General features: G+C 38.6%; 1 protein-coding gene across 12 annotated transcripts in view; it reads left to right on the top strand.

Annotated features, from left to right (window-relative positions):
- The first annotated feature begins 2,004 nt into the window (after positions 1–2,004).
- The window catches only part of PHF14 (PHD finger protein 14), a 142,272-nt gene continuing 125,733 nt past the window's right edge, over positions 2,005–18,543 (top strand). For 9 of the 12 annotated variants that reach the window (XR_006414542.1, XM_044428406.1, XM_044428410.1 and 6 more), the window contains exons 1-4: positions 2,019–2,214; positions 2,717–2,827; positions 11,388–12,085; positions 15,869–15,931. Coding sequence is in view for 11 of the 12 variants with exons in the window: in XM_044428406.1 (XP_044284341.1) it covers positions 2,184–2,214; positions 2,717–2,827; positions 11,388–12,085; positions 15,869–15,931 (903 nt within the window). In the remaining variant the exon portion in view is untranslated. Of the gene's footprint in view, positions 2,215–2,716; positions 2,828–11,387; positions 12,086–15,868; positions 15,932–18,543 lie in introns of all 12 variants that reach the window. The other 3 variants (XM_044428404.1, XM_044428413.1, XM_044428407.1) reach the window with 3 other exon arrangements.

The following is an 18,543-nucleotide window of genomic DNA, read 5'->3' as shown; positions in this document are numbered from 1 at the left end:
TTCTTTCTTCCTCAGATATGCCTCTCACGGTATTTTTACTCAGCTTCTCTTGTTCTCTTCTTTCACACTTACATTTTACCTTATTTCCTTCCCACTAAAAGTTCCCTTCATTCCCCCTTCCTGCTGCTCTTATACTCACTTTCTCCATAATAATCCCCCTTATTTCTCCTTTCTCTGTTCCCAGATGATGATGATAATTTTATTATTAAAGATAATTAACCTTTCAGCTCTCTAATCTTCTACAAAGTTCCTTTTGGCTGTTATTCTTCACTGGAAGGAGAACTTCCCTTGCCTTCTCTTTTCATAGAAGATGTTTTCTGATTCTCAGCCACCTTAACTCTGTTGTACCTGTTGTCCTGCTCTTTCCAGTGTAGACACATGCTTACAGCTCCTGGTACCAGGTTGCTCAGAAATGTCAGGCTATACTGAGTGGAGAAGGCCATGGAAATATAGATATTAATCCTGCCCCTGCCCAAAATTACTAAGAGTTGTCTATATGTCGTATCTTAGCTCAATGTTTTAAAAGGGCACTTGCTTTCTGGCAGCTTCAATTTGCTAGGAAGGCAAAATAGTTAAGAAAGAATCATTTGCATACTTGTCTGAGAGTATGAAGTACTGTATATATATCATTAGGGTGATAACTATATTGTGTGGATTGATGGCAAGAGAGTAAGAACTTCTCAGTTATTTGATATTTGGGGGCTGGTTTACTCCTACAGAACTCTGTTCAATGGAAGATTACCACCATTCTTAATGTTGAACTTTGTCTTATTAAGATGGAGCCATTCTTGGACAGATGGTATTTTTGTTTTTTATCTCTTTACAACAAAGAGACAAAATCCAAAAGAAGCTCTTCCTTTCTTGCATATAAGAAAAACCCAGTCAGATGCTTCCAAGACACCTGCCTGAAACAAGCATTTGATAATTCAGAGTTGCACTACCACAAATCATGGAGGCTTTTATGTGGAATAGCTATTAACTGAGTTGCTATTGTGCATTTCCTTTAACAAAGCACTTTCAATGACAGCTCTGTAGTCTTCAATAAACCACTCAGGGAAAGGTGATGCAACTACATTGCTATAGCTTAACTGGTTTAGAGATGGTCAGGGCTCAGATGAGCATCTGTCTAAGCCTCATTTACACAGCTGTGAGTTCCATGATGGACAAATGGTGGGAGGGATATGTGATAAAAAAGAGGGGAACCTCCTTGCTACCTTTCCTGCACCCCCACTCTTTGGATGTATTTGAGCAATGAGGGAAGATGGTTCCTGACTGGCTGCAGGCTTGCTACAGACCCCTTCAAAGTCATCATCACTATTAGCTAATCAAATATGTGTATTTATTTACAGAATCTATATGCCGCTTTATATCAAACAACATTCCCAAGAAGAGAACAACAAAAGGAAAGGCCGGTGGTGAGGCTATCAAAGCTAATTAAATTGCTAAAATTAATACTTTATTACAGTTATTCATTAAATTTTACTTGATTTGAGTTACATCATTTTACATCAGATTATGCTAATAAATTCATGGCTGGTTATTCAGGGTTTCTGTATAAACGAAATGTGTTCAGCACATTGCAAAAAGCAGGTTCGAAGAGATCACACAAAGTACAGAATACCGTAAGTGACACCCTCCGATAAAGCAATACAGGTTCAAATAAACCCCACAAAATCATAACCTTATTAATAATAAAAAATTAACAATGGAAAAGCATGGATCTGTGCCCGTTTCGTTTCGCATTTAAAACAACTCCCTTGTCTTCAAGAATCAATTCAGATGAAAGACTGAAAAAGTGCAAGGCGATACACCGAGAGCCGCCCGACTGCCAGCCACCTCCCTCCCCGCTCGACTCCGGTGGTGCTGAAGAGGAAAGCGCGCTCCGACGCTAGTGGCACTCCGGTCAGGGGGCGGTGAATGCCCTCACTTTCGCCCAATGCGCCTGCGTGGAACTGTTGCGCATGCGCAGAGTGGGTCCAGTCAGCGGAAGCTGCCGAGGCGCCTCAAAGAGTCGGTTCCTGTTCTCGGTTTGGCGAGGAAGGAACTGCATCCGGGGTGCGGCTTCTCCTATTGTCTGGGTTACGGAGCTGGCCTAGGGGACGCAGCAGCCTCCTTTGCAGCCCAAGCGCGGTGGCGATGTAAAGGGGAGCGAAGCTCCCTGTCGGGCACAGGCGGCCTTCTCTATGCCCGGCAGCGGCTGCTCGGCTCCAGTGAGTAAGTCCAGCAGCGCCCGAGGAACTGGCTCCCTTCCCCTTTGTCGAGGCAGCGGCTGCCTCTCCTTCGGGAGCAGCGCAGCCTGGTCCTGCCCGAACGGGCGGCGGGGATCTCTCAGGGACCGTAAAACCGAGCACCTCTTGCGCCTCACCAGGCTCCGTGCATGAACTGGGTTGCCCTTCGTTCTTCCTATGCTCCCATTGTTTGCTGGGGCGCGGGGGGACATCTCGGGGGCGGTGGTCTTTATTGTTGCGCTGTCCCCTCCTTTCCATTCTCCCCTCCCTCTAAGAGCTGAACCCTCCCAAAGAAGTCGCAGCCCTTCCATCCCCAGGATCCAGCCTTCACATATCACAATTAAACTCGTTTCACGATTCTGAAGTTTTTCTCTTTTTTTACAATGTTAATTCTTAGCCTTTCTCCTGCCAACCGTATCGCAACGACCTGTCTTAATTGCAAAACGAAACATGCCTCTCTTTCTCTTTTTCTGTTTTTCCCCCCGCAGTGGATCGTAGTTCGAAGAGGAGGCAGGTGAAGCCTTTGGCAGCTTCCCTGCTGGAAGCTTTAGATTATGACAGTTCAGATGACAGTGACTTTAAGGTTGGAGATGCTTCAGGTAAATGCTTTCCCCTTCTCATGTTTCAAAATAATTTAAGCCCCCCCCAACCCCTACATTATTTAAATTCTGTCTTATTGTTTTTAAAGTACATTAACATTTTGATAGCTATCTATTGACAAAAGCCCTGGTGTTTAGGTAAACTACAGAAAGATTTTTCCATAGAAAGTACTTAATATCTACTGAGGGACTGGTGAGGAAATGACTAGCACTGTGGGATGGGGCAGCAAGATCTTGAGGGCTGGAGAATTATAGGAAACTGGTGATCTAGGCAAAGCTAGTCAGTGCTTGCCATGTTCTTTCAGATAGTCAGTACCCTCCATCTTCCTGCAAGATTCAGTGTGTCATTCGAACCAGACAGATAACTAAATAGTTTGCTCCATAATCACCTCTAACTTGGTAGATAGACTTCAAGAATTAGTTTTGAGGTGCAGAACTCCGTAGAGGGAAATTAGACTAGAGGTCCCTCTAACTATAGCCATGCCCATCCTATCTTGTCTGCCTTCTTATTTGCAAATCCATCTCTCAAGTCCCTCTAGCTGTTCCTTATCAGAGTCTGCACAATTCTGCCAGTCAGATTGCCCTTCTCTCTTCTAGCATGCTGGTAAAAATTCCATAATTTCAAATTAAGTCCCCCTCTCTAATCTAAAGCCTTTAATTCCATGCTACATTTCTAGGTCCTGACACTTTGCTAAACCTCCAAAGAGTTCAGATAGTAGTGCAAGAAAAATGGCTGGTGAGGGCAAAGACATCCATGTCCCACAGCATTGGGGTAGGTCTATAGCTATGTTTGAGTCATTTTGATCTCAGCAGAGAGCTGGATAGGATCCACAGATTTTCACTTCAACAGTCATAAAATCCAGTTAAGCTTGTATAAAGAAGATGGTCCTTTTTGGACCATCTGGACAAAATCCTTCTGTATTGCTGTTGGCTGCTTAGATTAATACACTATTAAAAATTGCCCTTAAACTATGCATTATAATAGCAGTTTTGGATTTGCATTAGCTATGTCAGAATCAGCTTTTTAAATCTATGAATTGTGTACTGCACAAAACATATAATCAAAGACCCAGGGCATATATTGTTTTTGGTGCTGTTTATTTCAGTTCTGTATCCTTAGCTGATGTGTTACCAGTTATTTCCAGTAGCAGGTTGGACAGTAACATGCTGTACAATGGTGGTACTTTGGAAATGGCAGGAAGCATTAACAAGGCCAGTTCTGGCATGGTTATTGTGTTCCCCAAGTTTCACCATCTATGAAAATTTTCAGTGTGAAAGCAGTCCCTGACGATCAATTTGTGTAGTTCAGCAGTCTCATATGAGTCCTATTAAAAGTAAAATCTTTTGCAATGTGTATTGCTGGTAGCCAATATTTTACTGGACTATGCTACAGCAAATATGAGGCTTTCATCATGCTGAATTAAATTGGTCACTGTTAAACTAGATGTTCTTTCTAACAATGTGATTTTATATTGGTTTCAATATAGAATGAAGCCATGTACCATTGCAATCTTTAGAGCGATTAGATGTTCATATACAATAAACGAAGTATATAGAAATTTTTCCAAGTTAAGCAGAGTTCAATTTGATTTTTTTTTTTGTAAACTGTGTGTGTAATTCCTGCTTAGCAATGTAACATGTCTAGATATGTTGAAGTCATTGGGTGGGGCAGAAACACATCTTTTCCCTGAGGAAAAATCAATTTGGAGAAAACACGCAATACTTAGTTTTTTAGTTTTCTTTAAAGACTTCATGCCACTGTGTTGCTTTAGGACATCCTTCCCCAACTTGGTGCCCTCAAGTGCTGACTTTTAGGAATATAAATTACATTATGTATAATTTGATTTGCTTGTAAATATATTTATTCATTATTCAAATTGAACCTTTTAAAAAGATAACTTAGAACATTCAGTATAACATACATGATAATATGAGCAAAGCAAGTTACACATAATACATATTAGGTTCATATTTTATGTCTGACCTGAGGCAATTTCAACATGTGATCTGAAACATCTGAATAAACCTAGAAGACAGAAATAGCCAAAAGAACTGAAAGCAGAGAAACACTTGTGTACCACATCAGTTCCTGTTGGTAAGGAAGGTGAGGGAAATTTCCTATACCATAGGAGCCAGGCTTCTGAGTTTATTTTAGGTACAGAGGGTTGTTCTAATGGTTGCAGTTAAAGGGATAATAGATGAGGCATTCTTTAGTGGGGAGGTTAACTGAGAATTCCATTAAAAAGTGTGACAGTGAGTCTTATAGGCCCATGCCTCAAAGTTAATTAAAAAAGAAACAAACATAGGTGGGATAACATGCTCTTCTCACACATCTGATGACAGTGGCAGGATAGTGTGCTTTCTTTCACATGTGGGTTTTAGATTAGACCTGTATTAATGGACTGCTACAGCATCTAAAAGGGACTGCAGGTGGCACAGTGGTTTAAACCGCTGTGCTGCTGGGCTGGTTGATCGAAAGGTCGCCAGTTCGAATCTGCACAATGGAGTGAGTTCCTGTTGCTCCGTCCCAGCTCCTGCCAACCTTGCAGTTCAAAAGCACACAAATGCAAGTAGATAAAAAGGTACCACTTCGGTGGGCAGGTAACAGCGTTCTGTGCACTTTGGTGTTTAGTCATGCCGGCCACATGACCACGGAGACTGTCTGCGGACAAATGCTGGCTCCCTCGGCTAGGAAACGGAGATGAGCACTGCCCCCTAGAGTCAGGCATGACTGGACTTAATGTCAGGGGAAACCTTTACCTTTACTTTACAGCATCTAACCAGAAGAAGCCTAGAAACAGAGGCTGGAACTCGTAGAACAAAACGCATCATGGGAAAAATAACTTCCATATTATGAAACGTTGCCCTGTTAGTTTCTGTACTGTGGTGCTTTTACTTACTAGTTGGGAAACTGAAACTGACTTGGAGCATCCCTAAATGTATGCTGATAAAAGAAATACCAGATCTTTGAATAAGGAAATAACAAAGCTTGGACATGTTGCAAAGAACATTTCCCCCATGCCTGTATTATTTTCAGAAATTTTGTATTAGTCATTATATAACAGTCAACACTGGTTTGCAATATGCAGACCCATTGTCTTAAATCTTTTCTTCATCATTCTGAAAGAAACATTTTATAATCTAAAGCTGTTCAAATTTGGTTAAAAACAAATGTGGTGCATACGAAATTTTTTCCATCCATTCCATCTCCATTTTTTCCATCCATTTCCAGGCCCTCAAATTTGAGCTCCTTCTTAGTAGAAATGAATAGCCACCCCTAATTCACAGGTTCTTCAGAATTCATTATTTTGTTCAAAATAATTCAGTCAGCATATTCAAACAACCATGAAACTTTATTAGGAGAGTAGCTGATTATTTCAGCAACTCAAGTGAATAAATAAGATTTAAATTATTATTTGAAATCAATGATCTCTAAATCTTTCTCATAATGAAATAGGTTAATTCTACATGGATATTCTTCAAAAAATGAGAATGAGAAACAGTGGAAGCTTGGTGGATTTGATGTTCCAACAAACTCAAGTTGTGTTTCTGTTGAAACTTTGTGCCACTTCTAATGATTGGCCTTTTGACTTTTGTGTCCACATCCACAGTGGGCTAAAGGATTTCCAAACTTGGAAATTTCATTATGGATGCTAGGTCTTTCTTTACTGCAGCCTTTCTCAACTTGTTGCCCAAAAATTGTTTTGAAGCGCTCCTGACCATTGACCACAATAGCTTGAGAGGGCTAATAAAAGTTGAAGTCTAAAACATCTGGAGTGTACTAGACCTGGGAAGGCTGCTCTGCAGCCTCTTGCTGATGGGTTACATGTGCCCCCAGACCCTATCCATCCAACCCACAACCTCTCTTTCATACCTTTCCTCCTGCAGATTGACTTGAAAAATAGTGGACCATTGGTTTTACACAGAAGGCTTTTTCCCATGCCAGTTGAAGAGGGCTTTGGTGAAGGGGTGGGGGTGACTGAGAGTGAGTGTTGCAGCTCCAGAGGGAAGAGTTTACCTTTATCTCCCTGTATACAGAAATTTCTTCACAATTTTGTCCACCACTGCACTTATGCTTGGGAAGAGATGCACATTTGAAGTCTGTGGGAGACTTTTTCCAAGCCTAATTATATCTTGGACAAAACAAGCAGGTGAATTTCGAGAGCTTCAAAGCATGTTAGGAGGGGAGAGTTAAGCCTTTTCTCCCCAACTGTGACACACAATTGCCCCATTGCTGCAATTAAATTTGGAGGAAGCCTTCTACAGTCAGCAGAGAGCTTTTCCCACCCTAATCACACTGTGTGATTAGGGGTGGAGGAGGTTCATTTGGCAGGGATGCAGCTGTAGAGGGAATGTTAACTCTCACAACCCAGCTGCGACTCTCAGCTTAAGGAAAATATTTCAGAGGGTGGGGGACTTCATATGAAGATGGATGTGTTGTGAGTCTGTAGGTGGGTTTCTGTGAACAAGTGTAGGTATTTATGTGTATGGAAAACAATGTGAACTGGCCCTGCTTGATTTCTGTAAGAGACCTTCCCTGCTCTTCTATGCACACTGCAGAAATTTTCCTGGAAAGGAAGAGAACCCAAATAGGCTCACAACTCCTTCCTTAGAATGTTAAAATTACCTGGGAAAAGAAGATCTTTGGCTTAAAGTGGTGGTGTGTGTACTGGGGAATGGGGTGGCTACAAAACGATCTACAAGCATCTGAATATGGAAAAATATAGAGGAACAGGAGAAATGTTCCCTTGATTGTCCAGAATGTTGTCTTTCCAGATTGTCCAGAAATTCCCCTAGATTTACCAGGGTGCCTAAGAAAGATTTTTTTAAAAAAATCTATTTTAATTTCCAAAACACTTAAGTGTTACTAGAACATGTTCTGGAAGCAGTTGTAGTATTGTCTGCAAAGAGGTCCCATGGATTTTATTTTGGGTGGTTACAGAACAGTGACATTTGTGCCAGCTTAGATAGCTGGGTTCCAGGGCATTTCCTGAGGGCACATGAGGCCGCTTCCTTGCAAAAGCTAAGTAGTTTGGTTTGGGTCAATGCTTGGAGACCACTTGGGAATCCCATATGGAAATCCTTTAATTTTTGTGGGAATCCCTTGTTTCCCATGATGGAATAGAAATTGATGTAAGTGTAGTAATAATAAATAATACTTGCAGTAGGTACATGCAGCTGTCAGCTGCTTCTGTGTGACAAGCTGTTGGTTTGAATCAGTGTGTCATGAAGCAGAGTCTAGTTTGATCATGATGCTAGTGCAATGTTTAGGTAGTTTGTCAAAGCATTACATTTATTTAAGGTTTTCAGTATAGTGAACTCAGACTGCAGCATACCCATGAAATGTTTATTGGGCAGCCTTCCACAAATTGCTGTTGATCTCATTACATTGTAGCAGTTTTATGAGGAAAAATAATAATGCAACATTTATCAAAACATTGCAGATTCCAAGTGTAATAAGTTAATAGAAATTATCTGTCTGGCTCTCTTTTTCTCTTTCAAAAACTTTGCTAGATTTTTGTACTGTATTAGTTAAATACTGGTCTTTAACTTGAATATCTTCCCTCTTTCTATCGGTTTTATTTACAGTTTCTCAAACAAAAGTGAATGAAATGTACCATTATTTTGTCTCATCTGTAGTTTGAAAATAAACTTGGATTGGAGTCTTAATACACAGTGATAATGGATGTAAAAGTTTGCAGATATTGCTGCATATTGAAGTTCATCCAGAATTTTAATTCTTTAAAATGTTGAGTGAAAATTCTAAAGCTTGCATTATTCCAGCAGTTCTGTTTGTAGCTCATGTCATGAAATCTTGTTTTGTATTTTATTTGAGTCTCGAAATGAGACAGATCACATAAAAACAGTATTTGGGACTATTTTATAGAATCTGGCATTGCCTGGGATTATTTTAGAAATTGTTTCTGAATTATATTCCCTGGCTCTTTCAGACTTACCATTTCCTTACTTTTCTCAAGTCATTTGCATATGACCATTCTCATATGAAAATTTGTACATTACCACCTGTTGAATATCAGAGCTAACATTCCTACTGTTGTTAAGAAGATCACTTCTTATGAGAGGCAAGTCAAAAGCCTCTCTGTTTTCTTTCTTTCCAGCTTACTTTGAAACTCAGTTCTGTCCTAGAACATACTTCAGAAGTTAAAATGAATTACAGCAAGTTAAACCATGCCATAAACAAGCTGTTTAAGTATTTGGAAGTAGCTACTAACTGAATTTTATGAGGATTTTTTCAGCCTACTCTACAGACTGTGAGGCTAATCCAGGCACTCCTGTTCAGGTGTACATGCTCTCCTGCAGGCTGGAGAATCCATTGGTGTGACAGGAGAGAGTCAGTGGCAAGAAACCTGTTTATGCTAATATGCACATAGGAAAAAGGGAATTGTATAGTACATATAGTTTGTAAATGGGGAATGGCTAAATATTGTTGGCCTTTCCTGCCACTAAAATAATGCTACCAATAGTATAAAAGTTGCACATTCCACAAAAATAGTTGCTTACTTATTAGTTTGTATTCCAAAGCACATTGGCGTACAAAGATTGAAATAAACCAGCAATACAGAAGTTGCTTCTTAATTAGTAGTACATGAAGAGATAAAAGCAATCAGAAAACTGGTGACCATACTATCATTACTGTGAGGAACAGAATTATGAAGAGTGCGATGGTTCATTGTCTTCCAACTGAGTATTATCTAGGCTATCTGACTTCTCTAAAGTCTGGTGTTCTGCGGAGCGTTCATGGACATTAAAGAGTTTCTGATGGACTGGTTGGGCTTTTTCAGTTTGTTTTTCTCTTGCGTAAGAGCCAGTTGATATGAAAAGTTTTGTCTGTACAAAGTGTCTCAGTAGTAGCTTGAGATACATTCAGATGGAAAACATAGTGTCTGTCCCTGGCCTTCTAGACTGCAATAACAAAATTTTCAACAAAACTCATTTCTAGGATACCTAGTTATTATATCTGTGGAGGTTACACTCCTGACACAGATGAAATACCAGAAATATAGTCATACCGTATTTCTTCTATTGATTCAAACTAGTAAGTGCTCTAGGATCACTTTGATATTTTCATCATTTTGCTTGGTTAGGAAATACCAAATGGCTTTTCAGATGTGTAGACACATTTTGTAATAGTGCTGCATTTTATTGAGGTGCAGTGCATCTTCATTTGTGAACAAGGTGATATGCAGAGTAAAACTGAATAGTGAATGCTGGTCATTGCTGGCTACAGTGTATGGGAGTTGAAACCAGAGCATATGGAGGGCACCAGCATGGGAAATGCTGCAGAATACTGCAGAATAATGTTTATACCAGTAAACGTAGGGTGCAGCCATATGCATATTAACATAAGCCTCCAAATCTGGATGATGAAGCTTATCCAGTGCAGAACAGGAGGAGCAGTAGAGGCAATTGCTTCTTTGGTCCTCATGTTCCGCATTGTTGCAAGACAGTTAAAAATTTTTGCAGCATTTTGAAATGGGGAGAAATGAGACTGGATACCTTGTATACTGTCTGCTCTTGTCTACCTATTTGCTGCCCCCAGAACACCCCTTTTAGCCTCTGTGGCAAAAGGACTAAATTTCTGAAGTCACTTTTCTTACCTGATTTCAAGAGAGATGGGCTGGAGCTCCAACTCCCAGCTCCAAAGTTGGAGTATTGCCTTCAGCCTCAGAATTGGGACTCCAAATTGTTCTGTGGCTTCTCAGGCAATGTCTAGGGGACCATAAGATTATTCTCTCTGGTGTTTTAAGGAAAATAATATAAATTCATGTTTTAATGTTTAGGAAAATAACATATTTCTAAGAATATTCATGAAATTGTATAGTTATTTTTTATTCATTTGTTAAAATGGCAGCATTAAAGCTACAGGAAGGGAATAGGTTGCCCTTACGGTTTTTTCACATTTATAAAGTACTGTCAATTTGTTTTAAACTTAAAAGGCCACTCAGTTATTGTATTACTGTCAAGAATCAGCATTATTCAATTGACGGATTTTAATGTTGATGCTCATGAAAAGGTCTTCCCATTATAGATTCTCCAAAAGTACTTTCATTGCCACAGTGCCAGGGTTGGGAAAAAAAATCAAATCCCTTCATGCAAACGTTTGTTCAAAACTACCCAAATGTTAACTGCCAGAATCACTTTGTGTGGTTCTGAACTGATGGCTTTGTGGGTTCAGCTGTGTAGGAAATAGGTTAGTAGTTTCTTTAAACTAGCTACTCAGTTTAGTGTAGTGTTGCTCTTCATTGGGTACTGAACTATGTATCTGAAAATGTTCTTTCCTATATCTGTTATGTTGGGCAGTAAGAGTTTATTGATGTTCTGTCAAACACAAACATTCTTCATCAGTAGGTTTAAAATAATAAAACAGTTATGACAAATAATAAAAAAAGGCCAAATGGAAAAAATAGGGTAGGTGAGCTTTAAGGGAAGAATATTTAATTTGTCTAAGCTGGTTGCCTCAAGCCTTTTAAGTTTCTTTTTTTCTTTTTGGTTCATTTTACTTTGGATCTCCTTTTTTAAATTTTCATATGCTCAACAGATTCTGAAGGCAGTGGACATGGCAGTGAAGATGGATCAAAGGATAGCGGAGAAGGGTCCTGTAGTGAATCAGAAGAAAATATCTTGGAGGAAGAGCCTGCAGAAGAAGAGGAAAAAACAGAAGAACAACCTAAAAGCTCAGGTGGTGAAGAATTGCCAGGAACAGAGAAAGAGGTGATTAAAACTGAGAAAACAGAGGAGGAGGAGGAGGAGGAGGAGGAGGAGGAAGAGGAAGGAGAAGAGAAGTCAAGAAAGAAAAAAGAGAAGGAAAAAGAAAGAGAAAAACCTTCTGAAGCAGATGCTGACATTGATGAGCAGACAAATGAACCCAAAAAGTGGAATTTGCGGAGAAACCGCCCTCTCCTAGATTTTGTATCCATGGAGGAGCTAAATGATATAGATGATTATGACAGTGAAGATGACAATGACTGGCGTCCAACTGCTGGGAAGAAGAAGGGGAAAAACACGTTACGGAGAGAAGGAAGTGATGGAGATAATGAAGAAGATGAAGATGATGGGAGTGGAAGTGATGAGGATGACAATGAAGAGGAAGGCAATGATGATGATGATGATAACAGCAGTGTTGCTAGTGATGTTGGATCCAAGAAGAAAAAAGCCAAAGCTCTTAGCAGAAATAGTGCTGATGATGAGGAGCTGACAAATGATAGCCTGGCCCTTTCACAAAGCAAGAGCAATGAGGTAGAATAGACAACTTTCTATAGTACCTCTGATGAAAAATGAAAAAATATTCTGGCATATAATTGTTTTGAAATTATTCTCCAGGGCAAGGCAGAGTTGCTGAATGATAATTGCATTAATAAGCTACAGAATTGGGCTTAATGCTCATTAAGATAAATTTGCATCAGCTTCATGTCTGAATCCACCATCCATTGAAGACCAGTGGCAATCTTCCACAGGCTTCAGTTAATTTTGGATTTGGGTTTTAGATCATATCTCAAACATGTAAAATAAATTAACTTTTGGTGAGAATCTGCACTATATTGTGCACAAATTAGGATTATAATTAGGAAATACTGCAGTAAATGCATAAAAATTCTAATGAATGGTAAGGTTACATGGTTTTGTGAGCTAAGGATGAAGTCCCATATCCACTTGGGATTTATTTCTAAGTAGACTTGTACAGGATTGAACTGTAAGTCTCTGGTTCTAGGAGCAGCATATTCTCAGTATTTCAGAATTAGTTAAAGGGGATCAAGCTCAGTTACGACATGTGGATTCTTTTCCCATGTTAAAACACAATAATGTGTTTATAGTGTGTACCCTTCAAAGTTGTAATGGATGCTAGCAAAATTAAATAGAAACTTAATTTTGAGACTTTAGCTGCACAATCCTTACATGCAGTAGCAACCCATCTTTTGTATTTCACAGCAAGCAAGTTTGTATACTATCTCCAGCCCAGAGTTCCTTTGTAGGATATGCCAGATTTTTTGAATTTTAGGATTCAACCAGCATTAGTAGTAGTTGGGTTGCTCTGTACAAGGAACAAACAATCTTTATGTTTTAGTTCACTTAGAACCTTTTAAAAGTAACCAGTATTTAAACTTAAATGTTTGAATTAATCCCATTTTTAATGTTTGTATTTTACAAAATTTCAAATATTGATTTTAATTTTTTTATCCAACACATGGAGGGGGGGACTCTGGAAGATCTGGGATCAGTTTTGCCCCCTTGGGCTTCACCCTTCCATGGGCCATACTCTGTAGGGTGGCCTGAACTACGCCAAGTCTATTGCTTGTTGTCAAAATTCTAAGGAAAATACGTGGTAGTGCTAGAAGGGTTGTATTTAAAACATTAACTTGTTTTGCAGCTGTGGCAAACTAAAAGGGTCAGATTTAACTTTTTAAACTCTGCAGTACTTAATGTGCTGTGCAGTAGTATTTTTTGCCACTACTAAATTTGGTAGTTCAGGATCACATTGAGTTTATATGTTGCTCACCCAAATCTAATACAAGTTTTAGTTCAAAATGTACAATGTGACTAGTATGGAACATATGTGGCCATTATTTGCTATGGTAGACTCTTGGTTTTGCCATAGCATGATTAATACCTATAGTGTAAGTTTATAGGATTGCTTTTACTAACAATGCAGTCCTATGCATCTTTACTAAGTTCTCTCTTGTTCATTAGGGATTATTCTCCAATAAATATATTTAGACTTGCTGCCTTAACAGTCCTTTAAGTGCAGCATCCAATTTTCAGTATACAGTGATGATGTGATGGTATTTCAGAAACAGCAGTATTTCCTGCAGACTTGTCTGTGTAAGTATTCATGACCAGGAAGCCTGTGGTACATATATATTTTATGAATACTGAGATTTGTTACATGGATTTACAAAAGTAGTATTTATATTCATGTACAAGTGGTGAAGGTAGAAATGTATGATCCTTTTTACTTGGAATTAATAGGACCTAATTTCAAATGTCTTTTGAGGAATGCAGTAACACACATTCTTTGCAGAATATCTTGGCATGCGTAGTGCATGGTTATTGAGCATTATAATCTGAACACGCATGATGTAAAAAACCTTTCGCTATTACATTTAAGCCTTTGATCTTTCATCAGCACAATTTTTATCACTTTTCTTTGCCTTTAGGCCAACCTCCCAGTTATTTCTTGCAATACATTTTACAGGTATTAATAGGCTGAATGTTACATGGTTTGTCCCCAAGTTGATGAGAAAATATTATGGCTGCAATCTGAAGAAGTTATATACATACATGAAAGCAGATGAGAAAACATGTCCAACTAAAACTGACTTTGAAGTTTTTACTTCAAATATTGCTCACCAATAAAATGGTTTTGAAAACTCTGTGTTACTGATAATAGTTTGAAAGAAACCTTCAAAGGCATATCTAGCTGAACAGGAGTATCTCATGTGCACAAATACATTATTTGGATTGTAAATTGTATCAATGTTCTATTTTAAGGAATAAGAAAAGTGATTGCCAGAGAGTTTAATTGTATGGAATCACACTGCTAAGTGCTATGTGCAGGTTGAAGTACTAGTCTGCTAATGACAATTCATGCTGCATCTTGAAAGTGATGTCTTTAGTGGAGATGTGTGCAGGTTACAGCCACTATTGCAATATAGTTCTCAGAATTTTCAATCCATCATCTATCATGGATCATTTTTCTTCTCAGCCAGTCAGTATTGCTTTTTCACACACTACTATTTGATATTATTCCATAAATACTAGTCCAAAGCTCTTAAATTATTAACATTTGAAGGATCATTTACTTAAGTTAAAACAGATACTTTGAGTGTAAGCTTAACCTCACTAATTTAATCATTTCGATATTGTTTGAACCAAGAAGATTCTTGGAGCTTTACTAGCCATACATTCTCTGCTTGTGAAATCTCCAGCCATCCTGCTAAAGCTAAGCAGGTTTGGTTGTGGGCAGTGTCTGAATAGAAGACACGTGGGAAGTCAGTATATGCTGTCTTGAAATCCATGTTGAATATATCTGTCCTTTCCCACATGGAAGACCTGCATATTCTATCTTTTGAATGTCTTCTTTCCTTTAATAAAGGAACCCATTATTTACCTCCCCTTCCAGATAGGCAAATATCTAACAATAATGGTATTTCATGACAAAGCCCTGAAAGGGGGTCTGAAATGCAATATATACCAATTCTCATTTTGTAGCAGTTACCTGATTTTGTTTGTGGCAGTCTTGTCTAGCTAATGTTGCCATTGAATTGTTGCTTACCTATCTATTCTACTTGTTTACATCTAAATATCCTGAATAACAAAAGTTTAACAGTGTATGTTGTTTTTGATGAATATCTGATCCCGGTATTGACATAGTTCACAATAACTTTAACTTACAGTTTATTTAACCTGTGGTTTCTTGCCCTACTGAGAATTTGTCTAGTAGACAATTGAGGAAGGCATGGTTTGTTTTCCCAGCCCCTGGGTTGTTTGTTCCCTTCCTTCTTCACTTGCTTTATCCCAACTGCTTTGTGGTGTTATGCAGAGTGACTTTTTTTTTTTAAACTATTCTTGCCTAGCACACTGTTGTCTGGCACAACCAGCCCCTGGGTTGTTCATGTTTAATGAACCATATTATTTTTGCATGATTAGGTTTGTACATCACCACAATGCAGAATCAAACACCTATACTGTGACCATGAGTTCACATTATGTGCAAACCAGGTCACAGTATAGGTGACTAGCCCAATGATTTCAGATCCTGTAATCTCTTCCATACTTCATATAAAATAATCCTTGATGACCAACTTTCATAATGCTTACTTTGCCATTTTGAAAGTTCCTGTCATATTTCACTAATGTTGTGAAGGTTTAGGTATGCTAAGTTAGATGAGACATTGTTTCGTTGTCCCTAAGTAGTATAGAATCCAGTGTGGGTGTGTGCATGTTTGTGTGAAGGAGAGAGCACACACTAAAAACCTTAGGGCTGTCACACAAAAAATCATATTAATTTTAATTGTTTTGCAGCACAATCCTTTGCATGCCAGCTCAGAAGTAAGACCCATTGAGTTCAATGAGGCTTACTGCCAGGTAAGTATGTATAGGAGTGCAGTCTAATTTGCTTTCACTTGCTTATAAAAAAGTTTATAGAAAAAATCATAGTTTTTGACTTTTTTTAGACAAGGCACAAATGTGAGAGCCAGTCACATGTTAGAGTTCTCCTTTTTCACAGAGAAGAAAATATGTCTAGCCTGGTAAATGCATTAATTAATTGGAAGAATCTTTTTAGTCAATCCAACAAAATTTTAATTTATTAATCCTTACTATACAATTACATGACTAAATATCAGTTAATTCCTGATTCTAAAGAGTCTTCATAACAACACTATAATGTATGGTGCTGTATCTTCCTAACTTTAAAATAACAAAAATGTAACTTAAGCGGTTGCCACTGTAAGTAATATCGAACAAATGTAGAAGCATAATGTTGACCCTGCTCCAGCAAAACATATAGTCAGCTTGCCTGACTATCTCTTACAAAATATAGTGGAGTGAGTGGCTTAGGTTTCTTTTCATTTTAGAACTAAGAGAAGTGCCTATTAATTCCTTGGGCGTTGGAGTTTTACGTTTGGGGGGGGGGTTGTTTTGAGCCCTAGGATTGGGTATGCCAGAGAGTAGTGGGTCAAATGCTCACTTAATCTGAGTGACAGTATTCATTTAGAGTGGTTTCTGCCTGTGACCTTGGTAGAATACTCCAAGGCAAACCACTGGTGATTCATCCATTTAGTGTCAGGGTATGCAGCTGTGGCTTTCTGGCTTCTAAAATAAACCGTTGTTTCCAAGGACTGCCCTTCCAGCAAAGTTTCATACAATGCAATGACTTATTCTTTGCTGAGAGTGTGGGCTCTGTAACTTCGCTCCTGGGTTGTTTATTCTATAGCTTCTTACTCCATGTGCACCCAAACACAGGGAAATGGCAATGAGCAGCTGAGATACCTGTAGAATGACTATGCCAAAGCCTCTGTTAGACTGATAGGGGAAGTTGCACAGCCTTTTGATTACCCTTAGTTCATTTAGATGCAGGTTGGTAGGAGTCAGTATTACTGGACCTCCAACTCCATGCTATCTTGAAAACAGAACATTTGTTAAATTCTAGTCAGTAAGTAGTCGTTATAGTAATTGACTGAATGTTTGTGTTTGTCTACTAGAATTGATTACTTTTTTTCCTTTGAACAGTTTTTGTCCATTCTTAGAGTTTGGCAATTGAACCCTACCTTGGTTTGCTGTTGTCTTTAGGAATACCATTCTCTCCAGTACTTCTTTTGACTTTAACCTCCTTCATAATTGTAGAAAGAGTTACCAAATGCCTTAGGAACCTGTGTTTCCATTGGCTTTAAGCTTTCAGTAATAAAACCTTGGATGGATTCAGTATTGGTAATTCTTGCTCTCTGCTTACACTGACTTTCCAGAAAATGACAACGACAGTTCCTGATTTCACAGCTCCTAATCCCTTAGCTAGCAATGAACAGCAGCTTTCACTAAAGCTGATTTTTCCCCTTTTCATCACTCTAAAGCATGTTGGAGAGGCAAGGACAACCAGATCTCTGCCAGTACTATTGATTCTCTAAGTAGGTAGTGGGTTATTCTTATAATGAGTGGATTATAATCTTATAATCTAATGGTGGATAAGGAGACACATTAGAAAAACAAGCATTCACATGGTAATAGACAGTGAATATTTAAATTCCACCTTGGAAGCTTTTAATGCAGAAAGGCAGGATATAATTATGGAAATAAGTAGTTAAGTAAACATCACATGTTTGAATTACTTGATAATTGCTGTCATAAATATCCTTGTTGTGTTGATCTGAGTGGTACCTGCAAACAAAATTTGCAGTATGGAGAACCTTTGTTCACAAGCTCTAAGCCACTCATGTATTTTTCTCCATTTTGGGTTTAATTTTGTGTTTTGGTGGTGGGGAGACTCTTGCACCCAGTCCCAGCTGCAGTATAATTTTGAATTTCTCCATTGATTTTTGTGAGAAAGTTTAGTTTCCGAGAGCATTTTAAAATAGCTTCTCATTGTGAACCAGGAGATGACATAGCCAATTAATGAGATGATTCTGTCTGTGTTTTATATCTGTGCTCCTTTTTGTCCGCCCACTTGTTAGTTACTTTTTCTCTTAGCCTATCAAAATTTTATGCTATTGAGATTTTGTTAGTTTGTGTGGGGTTCCTGACCCTCAGGGCATTTTTTTAAAGATTTCATACCCTAGCAAATGTTGAGGTTACCCTAATTCTGAGGATACCTCCCAGTTGTACATGTATTATGTAATTTTGGCTACATTTGTACAAGTACACTAAAATTTGGATTAGAAGAATGTATCAAGTCTATAAAGTATTTTGGAATCAAAGTAAGTGACATGCCTAGAGCTACTCAGGATACTGTATTAATATTGAAAAAGTAGTAACAAAGCAGAGGAAATATTAAATTAAGGTGACTGTGAGAGGGAGTTTCCACCCGGTTCAGCCAGCTAGTGTTTCAGATAACTGAGATTGAAAATTTTTGGGATTCTTTGTTATGCAATAATTTGGGCATGCTTTGTAGAATGCATCTCAGGTTTGAGGTGAAATAAGGCTTGGAGTGTTAGGGCCCAAATAGATGTGATAAATCTATCCTTCCCATATTCACTATGTTCACA

Source organism: Varanus komodoensis, unplaced genomic scaffold (genome assembly GCF_004798865.1).
Source record: "Varanus komodoensis strain SLA01 unplaced genomic scaffold, ASM479886v1 scaffold2, whole genome shotgun sequence".
NCBI classification, from domain to species: domain Eukaryota; kingdom Metazoa; phylum Chordata; class Lepidosauria; order Squamata; family Varanidae; genus Varanus; species Varanus komodoensis.
Note: the sequence above shows the minus strand (reverse complement) of the source record. Positions and strands in the feature narration are given on the sequence as shown.